Source organism: Bos taurus, chromosome 9, assembly GCF_002263795.3.
Source record: "Bos taurus isolate L1 Dominette 01449 registration number 42190680 breed Hereford chromosome 9, ARS-UCD2.0, whole genome shotgun sequence".
NCBI lineage: Eukaryota > Metazoa > Chordata > Mammalia > Artiodactyla > Bovidae > Bos > Bos taurus.
The window spans coordinates 89,122,576-89,139,460 of NC_037336.1; the positions used below are offsets into that span (position 1 = coordinate 89,122,576).

A 16,885-nucleotide genomic window follows, 5' to 3' on the forward strand; every position below is an offset into this window, starting at 1 on the left:
GAGAACAGAGGACAATGGCTCTAGAATCAATCTGAAATATACAGCAGGCAAACAACTGATATTCTTAATATCTGACTTTAAACCACAAAAAGAATATAAGAACCCTCCCTTCAAACAAATACCCAGCTTCTTTCAAGTCAGCCTCTTTGCTCTCAGAAAGAATACACGCCTAAAATTTTCCCATCACAGATGGCTGCGGTCAACGTTCTCAACTGTTTGTGCTTGGGCAATAACCTTTTGAAGTTTGCTGGGCCAGTGCAAGATCAAACGCGAGGTAATCTCCAGTCCAATGTAAAGGAACACCGTGACAGCCTGGATTGTGAGAGAAGTTAATTCTTTCCCAGCAGACTCTCCATGTTATTGTCCACGTGGCTGCACCCCAAAGAGAGGTGCCAAGGAGTTAAGGATCCAAGAATGTTCAACCACAATCCGCCTGCCAAGGTGTTTGCCAACGTTTGCCATTCAGGTGAGGATCATTTGTATTTCAGGTCCTGTAAGCAGCAAAGTGGACACCGTGCTGTGTGCTCAGAAAGATGTTAATCAACAGTGCTGGACAGAGCAGAGCTGAAGGCACCTTGCGGATGTCACACTGAGAACGTGGCTGCCCCAGCTGCAAAGCCCCATTAGGAAATGTGTCGAAGCCCTTGCTGCCCTGAGAAATGAGGCCTTTGACATTTCATAAGGCCGGGTGGCTGTCTGAAAGAACAGGGGAAATCGGGAACCAAAGGGTGGTTGCTACCAGTATGGATACTACTAATAACATAAGAGCTTTTCCCCTTCTCATCACCATCATTTACGTCAACTACAGAGTGTGTCTCTGGTATCCTTAAAGGAACTGTGGGGACAGGACGCCCCGTCTCTGTCCATGACACATCAGTAATTTGTGGCGAGAAGATGGACTTCATGAAACAGTGATCTCTCTACAGTACATGATGTCTTTTTTTATAGGGGGCTAAGAAAACATCAGCACACCTGGAGAAGCCCATCGTGATCTTCAAAAATCCCCATGAGTTTTTCTCCATTCATGTTTTATTATTGATATTTTGTTACAGACCCCCCCCCCCAAAAAAAGCCCCACAAAACTGTCATCAAACCAAACCAAAGGGAAAGAAAAAAAAAAAAAGCAAAACATAGTGAAGGGAAGCTTAAAACCAGAAAGCAGATCATGATCTGTTCTATACTACACAGCTGACTGAAAACGACCAGAAGCAAAGGCTGGTCCCTTTAGCACACAGCTGGAAAGCTAACACTCTGACTCAGGGCCTGTTTGTGCTTCCTCATCCCCCACCCTCCTTCCAGGAACTGAGATTCCAGCTCAGTGGTGAGACAAACCACTTTTAAAAGTGAACTTCTGGCGACTGGAATGAAGAGTCAGCTTCCACGGACAGTATTTTCAAAAAGTTGTCTGGGGAAATGTGAACTGATTAGTGAAAGGGCCGGGGGCACAGACGTCACACCGACAATGAAGAAGGCAAAGCATCAGTAACTGCAGAGACAGGGACTGTTGGAAGCCAGGCGTAAAGCAGAGCGGCAGCTGTGAGGAGGCTATCTGGAGGTCCCCAGGCGGGGGTGGGGAGACTGACTGCTCGTTTCCGGAGGGAAAGAGCTGGCCGAGTGTCAGGAAGGTAAGTGTGTGTGCTGGCTGAAGAGGAGTTTTAGGAGAAGCAGAAAAGAGAAGGTGCTTATAAATTTTAAGTGATATCAGATTAGGACTTGCCATGTTGAGACTCCAAAACCCACCATCTGGATAAAACACGAAAATAAAATAAAAAGCTGGGGGTGTTAGTAGATTTTATTCAGATTTGTGGGTTCTGGGGATGGTAAAATAATTCATTGATCTATACCTATCTTATTGTAAAATCTAGAAATAAAGAGGATGATAAAATTCTGCCATGAATCAAATGGCACTGTGCCATCAGTGACGTTGAATCTTTATGAGGACACAGAATAAACATCATTGGATGAAAAGTACTGGATGGCCTATGTATAGTTAAACAAAATTTTGGTAGGGTCCAAATATTTTACGCTCTGAGATTTTCTCGTACTTTCCACTTAGAAAATTCTCTCTCAATTTATTAGGAAAGGGTGTGGACTGAAAAGAGTAGTTTCTCAACTACCCTGAGGCAGACCAAATAGAGGCCTGACTAAATCATGGACAATTTTCATCATCCTCTTGGAGTTCTAGAACAGTGTGGAAACCAGGAGAATAAGGTACCTGCTATGTGGACTGTTGACAGAGGGTCCAGGCTGTGAGAGACTACATTTGCCTCGTGGCTGTTTGCAATGAACAGGGGTAAAGAAAGAAGAATGTTCAGTCCAGGCAAATAAAGACGAGCTACTGATGAAAACTAAAAGTGCAGCAAAGGAAATATAAACCAAATGCAATGATCGGTACCCACGAATCAAGGAAACTGGCTTTTCTTTGGTTGAAGAAGCAAAATCAATGAACATCTATATTACTCATCACTGAAGAAACATGGATGGTGGTTTGGCATGCATATCACAGAGGGTACATTTCCCCCCCTTTTGTGGTAAAAACATAAATGACTACACCACCGAAAGATCTCTGCATATTTAATTACAATGAATATAAACTGCAATATGTTACGTTACGGATTTCAAATATACTTTACATATTTTTTCATCTTCCAGTACACTGGAACAATATTACAATTCTTGGCAGGTAGGTCAAAAATAATGATGAAGTGAGACTGTTCTGTGTATAGTGATGAAGACTCAATAAGTTAAATACTCAAATAAAGGCTAAAATTTGACTTGAAAAGCCAGTATTCCTTCACATTCTTAAACTAGGATCTACAGGAAACTAGTGAATGTAGTAAAAATAAAAAAAAAATTCTAAAAAGATAATAACATTAATCAGCATAGAATTTAAGTGTTTATAACAAAAAATACAAATGAAATCAATATTTCTAAAAAGTAAAGAAATGGAATGATAATCAAAATGAATATAATCATAAAGCCAGACCAAAAAAAAAAAAGAAAAAAAACAAAACGAAAAACGAGCCTCTAATTACACAGAGAAATCAAGGTAGAGAGGGTAGCAGGGGCCAAAACTGGTCTTTTCTTCCTCATTGTGTGCCAGGGAGACAGCCCCATAACAGGCCTTGTGCGTGAGTTTTCTTGAGCTGGTGCCACTCTGGGGGCAATACAGTCACAGAAAACCTTCAAGACCACCTTCAGGAGATTCTCTGCTTGAGAGTCAGCAGAACCCCCGTTGGTCTTATAAACTCAGTGGTCTCGTGAGGTGCTCGGTTTTGTCCACCTCTGCCTGAGGCGCCCCTCTATGTGGAGCCGACCTTTCTGAGGTGGACTATGGCGGTGGTGGTTTGAAGGGAGGGGCCGCCAAAGGGACAAGGGGCACCGTTGTATTAGAAATGGCCCTTGGAGCAAGAAAAATAATTTGTCTCCCTGCTTATGAACCGCAACGTTGAACCCTGATTCTTCTGAAAAACGGAACTGTTCTTTTCGCTCCTGAGTGCTTGTGGAGAGGGTTCAAGGCAGGACTGAGGAAACGGAGCTCTTCCGTGTCACAGAGTGACAACCCCACGCTGCCTGAGGACCCCTGCTCTGCAAGGGGAGAGCCCTTGGACCCTGCGTCAGGTACAAAGGCCGTCGCGCCCCCGTGTTCCCTCCCTTGGGCCAACTGAAAGTAACCCGTGGGAAGTTACCGTTTTCTGTCTGTTTGGGGTACTTCTTCCCGAGGTAGGACTCACAGATCCTGAGGTGTCCAGTTCGTCAGCAGAAGACCAGGAAGACAGATCCTACGTGAGAAACAGATGCTCTTAATGATGTCACGTCCCAGAGCCATGGTGGCTTTGCGATCTGCAAAGTATTTCCCACCCCATCCCCATCTTTGGGAAAAAGAGAAGGGGAGGAATAGAAATGCAGACGTAGAGAAGACATGTGTGGACATGGCGGGGAGTGGGGGCCACAATGGATGAACTGGGAGATTAGGATTGACATAAATACATGACCATGTGTAAAACAGAGCTAGTGGGACTCTGCCGTATAGCACAGGGAGCTCAGCTCAGCGCTCTGTGGTGACCTAGAGGAGTGGGGTGGGGGTGGAGAGTGGGAGGGAGGTCCCCGAACGAGGGGATGTATGTACGCGTATAGCTGATTCATTTAGTCGGACAGCAGAAACTAACAACACTGTAAAGCAACTATACCCCAGTTTAAAAAACAAACAAAAAATAGAATCGGACAGTTGCAGTAAAAGCAGAACCTAATTCTTCTACTGTGTTGGGCTTTCCTGGTTGTAGTTTGGGCTTTCCAGAAAATAGAGGTATTTATTTATTTAATAGCTATGTTTTAATAGCTAGGTATTTAAGAGCTCTGTCATTACTGGGTCACTTGAAGCTTTGTCATCTCACACGCTAGTAAAGTAATGCTCAAAATTCTCCAAGCCAGGCTTCAGCAATACATGAACCGTGAACTTCCAGATGTTCAAGCTGGTTTTAGAAAAGGCAGAGGAACCAGAGATCAAATTGCCAACATCCGCTGGATCATCAAAAAAGCAAGAGAGTTCCAGAAAAACATCTATTTCTGCTTTCTTGACTATGCCAAAGCCTTTGACTGTGTGGATCACAATAAACTGTGGAAAATTTTAAAAGAGATGGGAATATCAGAGCACCTGACCTGCCTCTTGAGAAACCTATATGCAGGTCAGGAAGCAACAGTTAGATCTGGACATGGAACAGACTGGTTCCAAATAGGAAAAGGAGTCTGTCAAGGCTGTATATTTGTCACCCTACTTATTTAACTTATATGCAGAATACATCATGAGAAATGCTGGGCTGGAAGAAGCACAAGCTGGAATCAAGATTGCTGGGAGAAATATCAATCACCTCAGGTATGCAGATGACACCACCCTTGTGGCAGAAAGTGAAGAGGAACTAAAAAGCCTCTTGATGAAAAGTGAAAGAGGAGAGGGAAAAAATTGGCTTAAAGCTCAACATTCAGAAAACGAAGATCATGGCATCTGGTCCCATCACTTCATTGGGAAATAGATGGGGAAACAGTGGAAACAGTGTCAGACTTTATTTTTTTGGGCTCCAAAATCACTGCCGATGGTGACTGCAGTCATGAAATTAAAAGACGCTTACTCCTTGGAAGGAAAGTTATGACCAACCTAGACAGCATAGTAAAAAGCAGAGACATTACTTTGCCAACAAAGGTCTGTCTAGTCAAGGCTATGGTTTTTCCAGTGGTCATGTATGGATGTGAGAGTTGGACTGTGAAGAAAGCTGAGTGCCAAAGAATTGATGCTTTTGAACTGTGGTGTTGGAGAAGACTCTTGAGAGTCCCTTGGACTGCAAGGAGATCCAACCAGTCCATACTAAAGGAGATTGGTCCTGGGTGTTCATTGGAAGGACTGATGCTGAAGCTGAAACTCCAATACTTTAGCCACCTCATGAGAAGAATTGACTCATTGGAAAAGACCCTGATGCTGGGAGGGATTGGGGGCAGGCAAAGAAGGGGATGACAGAGGATGAGATGGCTGGATGGCATCACTGACTCGATGGAAGTGAGTCTGAGTGAACTCCGGGAGTTGGTGATGGACAGGGAGGCCTGGCGCGCTCCGATTCATGGGGTCGCAAAGAGTTGGACACAACTGAGCGACTGAACTGAACTGAAGCTTTATCATTTCTCAGTGACGGGAATGGACTGACATGAAGTGGGTGATGGAATCTGCCTTAGAGCTGCAGGATATTCAGGCTGGAGAGACAGCACATTGGTCATCCAACAGCCACCCTTTTTAGCATCAGAGAAACTGTACTGTTTCTGGCACCTGCTGTTACTGGGAGTAGATATTTCTTTCGCCTACAGTGTGTTTGTGTGTTCATGACAGGATTTCACAAGTGAATGTCTGAAGTCTTACCTGCAAAAGCATTTCTTAAAACCAACAATATTACTACGATGCAGTAGATTTACCAATAAATAAAGAGATAAACAAACAAGTAAATAGATAAATAAAAGCTAGTAGAGAACACTTCTTATGACTTAACTGTCATCTATGTCGGGAGAATTCATGCCTTCTAAGGTCTGAATACGAAACTCATGTGTGCCAGTGGCTTGTGACCTCCTGTAGCTGTGTTACTGAAAGCACATGCATTCTTAAATAAACTGGGTAAAATAAAATGCCACAATTGTGGTGCTAACAGGGTCAGCAGTAATGGTTACAAGAGGATTTTCGGATGTAACAGAATCAAAAGTAGTGTCCTGTTAACGAAAGTTTTCGAGTCGCTTTTTTATTTTGAGCCAGATTTGTAAGAGCAGTGATTGAAAGAAAAGACACTCTATTCTGACAAGTACTCCATTCAGAGTCTTTCTGAAATGGATAAAGATGGTGCTTGTTTGGTCTCCTGCAGGAAATTCGACACAATGATGTCTGTTGAGAGCTTACCTGCTGACTGCTTGACATGTCTAATAACTTCTCCAGCTCCTTGATATGACGACTGACCTCCTTCAAGAGAAGTTTGAGTCGATTTCCAATCACGTGGACTTTTTCTTTGGCTTCTAAACAGTCTGTGCCTTCAGCATTCACCAACAGTTGGCAAGACATGTCTTGCAGTGAGGCCACTTTGAGTTGAGATTCCAACAGCTCATGTCTTATTTGCTAAGAATATAATAAAAAATATTTTTCTGAGAATTTCTGATACTTGGAGAAAGTGCCTATGTGCAGGATGACATCACTTTAACTCAGTGGACAATTATACCTAAGCATCACACGAGGAAGGATATAGCAGCAATGACCTTTGGGAATCAGGGACATATGTTCTAATCCTACCTCTCCCAAAAAGCATCCTATAAAATCCTTGAACCTTTCTGATCTGTTTTCTCATTTGGTGGTGGTTTTTTTTTCAGTCACTAAGTTCAACTCTTTGTGACCCTCACGGACTGCAACATGCCCCCCCTGTCCTTCACTATCTCCTGGAGTTTGTTTAAATACACGTCTGTTGAGTCTGTGATGCTATCTAACTGTCTCATCTTCTGCCACCCCCTTCTCCTCCTGCCCTCAGTCTTTCCTAGCATCAGTCTCTTTTCCAATCAGTTGGCTCGTCAAATCAGATGGCCAAAATATCTGAGCTTCAGCTTTATCATCAGTCCTTCCAATGAGTATTCAGGGTTGATTTCCTTTAGGTAAAATGGTGATATTAATTCCTGCCTGGTCCACAGTATTATTGGAATAATACTGCATATTATTCAAGTCACCAATATTCACCACTGCATATTGGTGAATGCATGTCAAATTATTTAAAATATAAAGTATTATGCAAATGATCCATAAAATAATCATTTAAAAAGAAAAGTAAAACTAACATAAATGCAGAAAAACTCAGCTTGGTTGAGGTATACTCTGATATCTATTTGAGATTTTTAAAAAAGGTATACGGGTGATTCATCACTCACAACTTAATGTCTGAGGTCAAAAGTCTGGTGAAAATGTAGCTGCATAGCTATTTCCTCTGGGTTTCTAAGACCTTTATAGTACTGAACTAAAAGCTGCCAATTCTGTTGGTTAGGTCACTGTGAGTGTTAAATGTTAAGAAATAGCATTTTAAAAATACAGAAAGTGACAAAGTGCAAATTATTTTCTCCTAATGGAACTCAAATATGCTTCCTTATCTTCCATAAAATCACTTAAGTATATGGCACATTATATTGTCCGAAGTTCTTTGCATAAGAATCTACACAAAAATCTTGCAAATATCCTTTTGAATTTAGTACTAGAAAAAGTTTCCTATTCCTTGAAAACTAGTATATTTCCTTTTTGTCAGGTAATGAAAATCGTTTAACTTACCATGTTTCCCTTGTCTTAGATTTCAGAAAACTTGATACTGAAGTTGAATCTACATACTTAATTCTTCTTAAGAATCCTTAATGGTCTCTATTTTAATAGATTCTCTATTTTAATAGATTTAATGTCCTTTTATTATCAGTTATCCGAAATAGTATTGTGACATAGATTCAATATATAAAGTTTAAATTAGAAATAAATTGTAAATAAGAATAGAACTGCCTTGATAAAATGAGGCTAATTAAGATGAAGACCATCTGAGGACTTCCCTGGTGGTACAACAGTTAAGACTTTGCCTTCCAATGCAGGGGATGTGGGTTTGATTCCTGGTCAGGGAGCTAAGATTCCACATGCCTAGTGGCCAAAAAACCAAGAACATTAAACAAAAGCAAGATTGTAACAAATTCAATTAAGACTTTAAAAAAATGTCTCAGAAAAAAAACTTTTTACAAAAGTCTATTAAAAAATTAGCTTAAAAAAAACAAAGATGAAGACAGATTTTTAGATGAGCAATGGCTTTAGAACAAGATTCTAAAGCCAGCATATGCCATCTTCTATGCACATGCTTGCTTCACAGAGATGAGAAATCATGAGGGGTAAAAAAGACTAAGAGACTACAACATAAAAGGTAAACAAGCACAACCAACTATAACATAAGCAGAGGCTGTCCAAGCCCACATATCTCACCTTAAGCTGTTTGTGATGGTCCTGAAGTATTTCTGCATCAAGGTTAGAATCAATGGGGACAATTTCATTTTTCCTTCTGTCGATGTTCTCCAGCATAAGCAGCAAACCGTGACTCATTTCATGAAAATCCTATGGAAAAAATAAAATATGGAGCATAAAATCGTCTTGAATGAGACATTTTTCTTTCTCTCACAGCTTAAATACCCATGCATTACAATTCCTACCATTGGTTTTCAGATCTTATACACAACTCCTTTCTAAGCAAGGCACTGAAGTTATTGTAATTATCTGAGTTCAAGTTCTTACCAAAAAACATCTAATTTATTACTCTAGGGAAAAATTAGACATAAGGAAAACTGGCATCAAATACTGAGTTCCTAGGGCTCTAACACAGATTGGAGACAAGAACTCTCTTCCTCTTTCTTCCTCCTGTATTCAAATTTTTCCAACATTAAAAAGAAATAATTATTTGGCTGTGCTGGGTCTTAGTTGTGGCATATGGGATCTAGCTCATTGACTAGGGATTGAACCCAGGACCCCTGGACTGGGAGCACGGGGTCTTAGCCACTGGACCACCAGGGATGGCCCCAAATCTTTCCATCTTTGAAGGCCTAAATTCAATCCCTTCTCTCCACACATCCATGTGTTCATTTAATCAAGGTATGGTTATGGAAGATCTCCATGGTGGGAGATGCTAAACTAGAGATGGGGGAAGCCACAGCTTGGGTACCTGCTTCAAGCAGCTATTACTCTTGGGGGCAACTACAATCCTGGAATACAGGCTTCTCATCCTGCTCAGATTATAACCCAAACTCCTGGCCCTGCCCACAAAGCCCTGCATGATCTGTCTCCTGACCACCTCCTGGATCTTTCTTGGCCATTTGTCTCCGATCACACTGGCCTCTGGCCTCCTTCTGTCCTTGAAGATGCTAAGCCCTTTCCTGCTTCTGAGACTTGCCACTTGCTTGACCTCCTTCATGGCAACATCCTTCCGGTGTCAGCTCAAACATTCATACGACTTCCTTGCTCACCATTCCAAAGTGCTTTCATTCGGTTACCCTTATCATATCTGGAAGTAGCTTGGTTAAGCATTTATTTGCATTTTTGTTGTCCATCTTGCCCAACAAAAGCAAAGGCTTGGCTATCTCCTGCCTGCTTAGTGCAGTGTCTGTCATGTGTGTAAACACTGGGCAAGTAACTGTGGTCTGAATGAATGGGTAGACATTTGTAATGCTCTCTTGGATGTCTCCTAATGTGCTCAGAAAACATCTGTTGAATGAATACATGAATGAGTCAAAGGAGGAATGGTGAGGCTGAGATAAATTGATGGGAATAGTCTCTTGCAAATTCTAAAGGACATGGGGTTTTTCAACTCTGGGTCATATGTACACATTCTCCAGTAAAATGAAAACTGGGCACAAAGTTACCTCACATGAATACTGACTTTGGGAAGTAACTGCATCCCTCTAGTGATCTTGATAAATTGAGTTACAGACTCAGCCACACTGGAAGTGTTGGATTCTGGAACGTGGCCTGCCCAAAGCCCCACAGACCTGGCACTGCATGAGCGCATCCTGGAGAAGACCCCGCCACTCCTCCAGCAGGGAGCACACGCGTTCCCACCGCCCGTTCATCTGGGACAAGCGGTCCTGAAGATCCTGGCTCTCCTCCCGGCCAGGCTGAGTGAACTCGGAGCTGCACAGATGGATGGACAGGATGATGGCTTTGCGCTGGTCCACAGCTTTCTGGAGCTCCTGCAAAGAGAAAGGAGAACAATCAAACAAGGAAAACAACAATAAAAACGTTAAAGAGATATAGTCTGAGACCTCTGGAAATGCTTCACCCAAATTAAAAAGATCCATTAATTAACACTGGCCTTATAGCAAGATGGCTAAGGTACACACCCCTGGGGACCACACTGGAGCTAAAAGAATTGGATCAGATATAGACTTACTGACATAAACGGATCTTAAGAAAATACAGTTGTAAGTGAAAGAGTCATAAACAGATTGCTATAGGCTACAAAACAGCACTTATGCAATTTAAAATTTATTGTGCACATACAAATCCACATTTTTCAGGAATACATGTGAAAAAAGAAGATTAAAACTTTGGAATGGTTGCTATGGGTTTGAGGAATGGGGATTAAGAAACAGTGGGAGAAAAGGGATAGATAAATAAAATTAAGGAGCTTTTCAGGAAGCAAAGATGATCCTGGGCAGTGAACTAAAGAGTAGGATGAAGTCAGCCCCTACCATGGGAGTCCAACAACAAACCAACCAAAACAAACCAAACACAGCATCGTCCAACAGTTCTGAGCAGCAGGAAATGTGCTCTTAGTTCCAGCGTACAAATTCAATTTCAGTAGACTAATGCTACTCATTGGGCTCCAGTATCACTGTGGACAGTGACTGCAGCCATGAAATTAAAAGACACTTGCTCCTTGGAAGGAAAGCTACAGCAAACCTAGACAACATATTAAAAAGCAGAGATATCACTTTCCTGACAAAGGTCCATATAGTCAAAGCTGTGGTTTTTCCAGTTAGTCTTGTTTGGATGTGAGAGTTGGACCACAAAGAAGTCTGAGTGCTAAAGAACTGATGCTTTCAAATTGTGGTACTGGAGAAGACTCTTGAGAGTCCCTTGGACTGCAAGAAGATCAAACCAGTTAATCCTAAAAGAAATCAACCCTGAATATTCATTAAAAGGACTGATGCTGAAGTTGAAGCTCCAATACTTTGGCCACCTGATGTGAAGAGCCAACTCACTGGAAAAGACTGAGAAGGATTAAGGGCAGGAGGAGAAGGATTAAGGTCAGGAGGAGAAGAGGGTGACAGAGGATGAGACGGCTGGATGGCATCATAGACTCAATGGACATGAGTTTGAGCAAACTCTGGGAAATAGTGAAGGATGGGGAAGCCTGGAGTGCTGCAGTCCATGGGGTCTGCTTCTGTAAAGAAGCAGACATGACTTAGCTGCTGAAAACAATGCTACTCAAAGTTGTGCGCATAGGTATGAAATGCACCGCTTGGTAAGAAAGCAGATTCCTAGGCCCTGGCCTCCAGCTATTCTGACGTCACAGGCACCGACAGTCAGTGGTCCACAGCCTGAGAACACTGCCTCTGCCACAGGCCAGACTTTTTGAGATGATAAAGAGAATAAATAGTATTTGATCAGCTAACAAATTTAGCTTGGTTTCACAAAAAACAGAACAAAAACAAACAGGTGACTGATGTGTTACTGTGTGTATTTCCCCAAAATCTAGAACTAAATTTCAAGAACTTGAGTACAAGCTTATACATTAATCACTGAATATCTTGGTACTGTTTAAATGTTCCCAGATCAAAGTAGAGTCAATGACCCTATAGATCACATCGACCCAGGCTACATTTTCTTATAATTCTCACCATTTGTTATGTTTCCAACTTGTCTTAATTTTCACTTTTAAGTGGATTCTTAATATGCCATGATATAGAACCAACCACAAAAAAGTACAAAAATCTGCAAATATTGTAGAAAGTACTAGGTTATTCCACATATTTATCCTCAGAAAACAGATAGGAAAGATAGGGGAGGGATGGATAAGAGGGTGGCTTTTTCTTATCACATAGGCTGACTTTCAAGGTCTCAACTTTTCCACCCTGATCTCACTTAGGCCTCAGATTCTGGCCAATGTTTGCTTCATCAACCTTTTAAGGAACTGATTACAATGCAACACTGCCTTACATTTTCCTGGAGAGACACTCAAGTAATTTAAGCACTCTAAAAAAAAAAAAAAAAAGTAATCCAGAGAATATAAATTGCATTTCCCATCTGATGCTTCATCTTGAAATTGATGGAGCTGGTACAGAGGCTACTCTATAAGAAGTCTGAGCAGTGGTCGGGAAGACTCATTTCACTGTTTGAAAATTTAAAACAAAATAACAGCTAAAACAAGGCAGAAAAACATCAGTCCCAAAGAAAACCAGCACACACAGAAACCAGGGAGACACAAAGACAGTGTGTTTTGCTTAATCCTTGAGTCTAGAGGGCCCAGTAGCTACATCTGAAGAAAAGCACAGCTTGACGTTCTCCAAACAAAAAGGCAGGACCAAGAGAGCTATTAAGAGGACACTGAGCTCTCCATCCACAGTATGCTTACAAAAGTCTCCACACATGCATCTCAGTGCATCTCAATAGCTGGGCTGAAGAGGATTTTTACGATCTAGAGAGGGAGTTAGAGAAGGTTATCTTCTGTACTACATCCAACAAGGTCAAAATCAAATGGAAATGTCAGGTGTTGTAGCAGGATTACTCCGCAGGTTTTGTTTAGCTGGATTCATTACACTGAAAATTGCTTCTGCCACTATGGTAACCTAGTTCAGAAGTTCTGCTGATTCCAGGGTGACAAGTGGCTTCCTTAGGTCTCTACAAACTCATATGTATACCATCTAGGACAGGCTTCCTCTCCAGCTCTAGATAGACTTGTAGGGCCCTGGCCATAGCTGTGTTTGCCTTAAAAGAGGTTAACTAGGTCCCAGAGGTACCTGGAGGTTTTATGCAATTTTAACTGGTCATTAAATCATGATTACTTTCATGAGGGGCTTCCCTGGTGGCTCAGATGGTAAAGAATCCGCTTGCAATGCAAGAGACATGCATTGGATCCCTGGGTCTGGAAAATCCCCTGGAGAAGGGAATGGCTACCCACTCCAGTATTCTTTTCTGGAAAATTCCACAGACAGAGCAGCCTATGGGCTACAGTCCATGGGGTCTCAAAGAGTTGGATGTGACTGAGCGACTAAAACATATACACATTTTTATGGGGCTGGGTCTGCAATTCAGTCCAGCTCTCAACTCTTCCAAGCCTTCCTAGGAACACTCTGACTCGGGATGGCTGGAGAAACATCTGTGTCCACTTCCACCAACCACTGGCCCACTGCTATGTCAGTGTGTAACAGCCAGGGCTGGTGTTTTTCATCTGACCGGGCATTCCACGTGGCCGCTTTCTGTCTGGCACCATGGAAAAGGCCGAGAGCAGCTACCTTCAGCTTCTGGATTTGGAGCGCGATGGACTGGATGTCGGTGCTGAGCTGTAGGCGCTGAAGCTGTTCCAGGTCGCCCTCCGTCTCCCTAAGCCAGGTCAGAACGCTATTCAGATCTGAGTCCAACTGCTGCCTCCTCTGGGGCTTCTGTTTCATCCTCAGCTCCTTGCTCAGGGCCTCTGCCTGGATGAGTTCCCAGCGGTCAATCACGCCTGGCAAGACAGGACATGCACACGAGAGTGAGGGGCTTTCCTCCACATGGAATGTTTAGGAAATGCTTGAAACCGACATGGGCGCTAACTCTAAAACAGAAAAGAAAGTAATGCCACTGGGCATTTCCATTGCTGTCAGCTGTAAGTAACAGGATAGTGGCTGTATTTTTCTTATCTGCATTTTTAACAATGATGGGGAAGAAAAAAATCAGCTACATAAGATTTAACACTGTAAAGAGATTTATGAAGTGATAGCATTAAAGTGAGTGAACATCGGGACTTCCCTGGTGGTCCAGTGGCTAGGACTCCCTGTTCCCAATGCAGGGTGGCCTGAGTTCGATCCCTGGTCAGGGAACTAGATCCTGCATGCTGCAACTAAGACCTGGGGTAGCCAAAATAAATACATACAGAGATATTAAACAACAACAACAATAAAGTTGGTGAAGATAACTTTCAGTTCTTGGTTTCTTTCTGCAATAGAGCTCTGAGAGCACTGGGCATATATCTAGAAGATTCCTGACTAGTGATTCAAAGATGATGCTTTAAAATAAATGGGACATGGGGAAAAACCACTGTGATATTTTTCAGCTTCTTTTTCTGTCCCCAGAGATCCTTGTAACCTGAAGTAAAGTTCTCAGGACAGAATAGTATAGATTGAGGTAAGCAACACAGTGGAACTCAGAGGCATCAGAGTGTTTTGAGATCTTCTATTTCACTCTGTCCTGAATAGAGCACAACACACTCACCAGCTGTTTGGGTTTCAGTGCTATTCAAGTTAACAAAGCCAGGAAAATGGTCCTCTTCCTCGGTCAGCTTGTGCTCCAGTCTTTTCACTGAGTCTATGCTGCCACTGCATTCACCCAGCAGTTTCATCTGTTTAGACACAGAAAAGAGGCTCCCTTGTCACAAAATTCTCAAGCTGTCATGAGTGCAAGAGATCCTGGGGAAAATATCTTTGGAGTTCCTCAAAAGAGACAGTGGCTAAGTGCTACCTTTCTGTAAAGAGTAAGCTGCTCTTAGCTTCCCTGATGGCTCAGTGGTAAAGAATCTGCCTGCCAATTCAGGAGACATGGGTTTCATCTCTGATCTGGGAGGATCCCACATGCTATGGAGCAACTAAACTTCAAGCATCACAAGTAAGCCCGTGCTCTAGACTCTGTACTCCATGAGAGAAGCCACCGCAATGAGAAACCCTTGCACCCTAACTAGAGAGTAGCCCCGTTTGCCACAACTAGAGAAAAGCCTGTGCAGCAATGAAGACCCCGCACAGCCAAAAAAAAAAAGAGTAAGCTGCTCTGCTGGAAACAAAATGTCAAGTTCAAAAACATGCTTCTAAAACATGTGACATGTTCATATTTACACAAAGCAATGCCTTGAAGATATACTTGGCACACATGGTTTTACACAAGTCCTCCCAATTTCTTTTAAAATTTATGAATCAAAACAGACTAAATCGATCTGGGATTTAACACTCAGAGCTCCCAGCTGGCAATATAACATATTGTCTTTGGCAAGCTGCTCCCTTTTTCTTAAACTGAAGTGTGGGAACAGTGATATTACCACAAATCTCACAGGGGCATCTATTTGCATTAAGTAATTAAAATGCTTAAAAGAATAAAACAATATTAACACCAGCTGTTTCATGAGAAAATCTAAGAAATGCTTAATAGATACTAAGGGAATAAATCTGACATCAAAAGAAAAGCTTCCAACTCCATATTTAATATTCACATATTCAAAGACTAAAGCAACAAATCATTTCAAGGCATGCCTGTTACACGTGATCATAACGTTTTCTTTCAAAGCCTTTACCAAATCATGTTGCTCTTAAGTTACTTTGATTGCTTTTGATTGGTGTTAAGTATAATCTCAGTTGATTTCAGCACGCTCATTGTGAAACTGTATTATATTTTTTAAAAGGAGGTTTCACTATAATAGAAGTCAGGATAAGAGGCCAAATTGAACAGGAAGTAAACTCATGATTAATTAATTACTCTTCTGTGACTGTGAGGATGTTAACGTCAGCATAAAAGGTTCTCTTCCCTGGTTTCAAAAAAGCAGTACGTGTGAATTGTCATTAGGCTTAGGGAAATTAATTTTTCTTGCCTTTTACGAGGGGTGTGAAGAGACATGACAGAAGGCCTTGAAGAGATTTACTTTCAAATCTTCTTGCTTAAGTATGCGTAAGAACACAGGTAATTCTCTGAGTATTTCTCTGGGAAGTTATTCTGTCAGTAACTTGAGCAGAGCAAAGCTATTACATACTTTACAAAGAGCTTTAAAAATGGAACTGGTAATACACACAATCTCTTGCCATCTTCTCTCCAAATCTTGTTAGTCAGAATTGTTTTCCCCAGAATGAGAAAACAAACAAGAGAATACAAAAATCCCAGGGTCATCAAGTGACTCAAAAGACACCCAGGAAAAGAACTAAACCTATTCCATGTCAGCAATATACCAGCTGCTCCGAGCATAACCTTGGTCAGAAAAATCATTAACTGAATTTGAAAGAATGCCTAGTTACCTTCCAGGGCCAAAGCAATCTGTGGAAAGATTTCACAAGAGATCTGGATTCAATCCCCTGGATCAGGAAGATCCCCTGGAGAAGGGATCTTCTACCCACTCCAGTATTCTTGCCTGGAGAATCCCATGGACAGAGGAGCCTGGCGGGCTACAGTCCACAGTGTCAAAAAAAAGAGTCTGACACTACCGACTGACTGACTAACACTTTCACTTTCAGTTCTCTGTGTAAAGGAACAGGCTGGTTCTTAAGGTAGATCAGGGGGCTGAGCACAGACCACTTTTGCACCAAAGGTAACCTGCTAACAGGGCTTTGTTTTGCACACACATCTATGAGTTCAAGGGCAGTTTGGTACGCGGAGAGCGGACACAGACCTCATGCCACAAACAGATGGTTCTTTGTCACACAGCTGTGATCACCAGGTACGTATGAGGATCAAGAAGGGCCCGGATACTCACGTAGCCCCTGTAGCCGGAGTCTAGCTCTGGTCCTGTGGGCGTTTTGCTGTGGATGATATTCTCTGTTTGCTGCATCTGAAAGCGGCTGTCATCCAAGGCTTTGCCCAGCTGTTGGATCTGTGACTCCAAGGCACCAGGGTCCCCTGCAGCGTCAACCATGAGAA

The 16,885-nt window shown here is 42.2% G+C and overlaps 1 protein-coding gene and 1 long non-coding RNA gene across 23 annotated transcripts in view; one reads left to right on the forward strand and one right to left on the reverse strand.

Annotated features, from left to right (window-relative positions):
- The window catches only part of SYNE1 (spectrin repeat containing nuclear envelope protein 1), a 503,306-nt gene that overhangs the window by 7,176 nt on the left and 479,245 nt on the right, over positions 1-16,885 (reverse strand). For 20 of the 22 annotated variants that reach the window (XM_024997066.2, XM_024997067.2, XM_059889943.1 and 17 more), the window contains 8 exons: positions 16,722-16,864; positions 14,489-14,615; positions 13,531-13,742; positions 10,063-10,263; positions 8,510-8,638; positions 6,428-6,640; positions 3,690-3,782; positions 2,216-2,274 (listed from right to left, as the gene is read on the reverse strand). In XM_024997066.2, coding sequence (XP_024852834.1) covers positions 2,216-2,274; positions 3,690-3,782; positions 6,428-6,640; positions 8,510-8,638; positions 10,063-10,263; positions 13,531-13,742; positions 14,489-14,615; positions 16,722-16,864 — 1,177 coding nt within the window. The remainder of the gene's footprint in view (positions 1-2,215; positions 2,275-3,689; positions 3,783-6,427; positions 6,641-8,509; positions 8,639-10,062; positions 10,264-13,530; positions 13,743-14,488; positions 14,616-16,721; positions 16,865-16,885) is intronic. The other 2 variants (XM_059889951.1, XM_059889950.1) reach the window with 1 other exon arrangement.
- On the forward strand, positions 1,334-6,585 carry LOC112448082 (uncharacterized). Its single transcript, XR_003036451.2, has 2 exons — positions 1,334-1,625; positions 6,393-6,585. It is a non-coding gene; the product is annotated as an uncharacterized lncRNA (long non-coding RNA).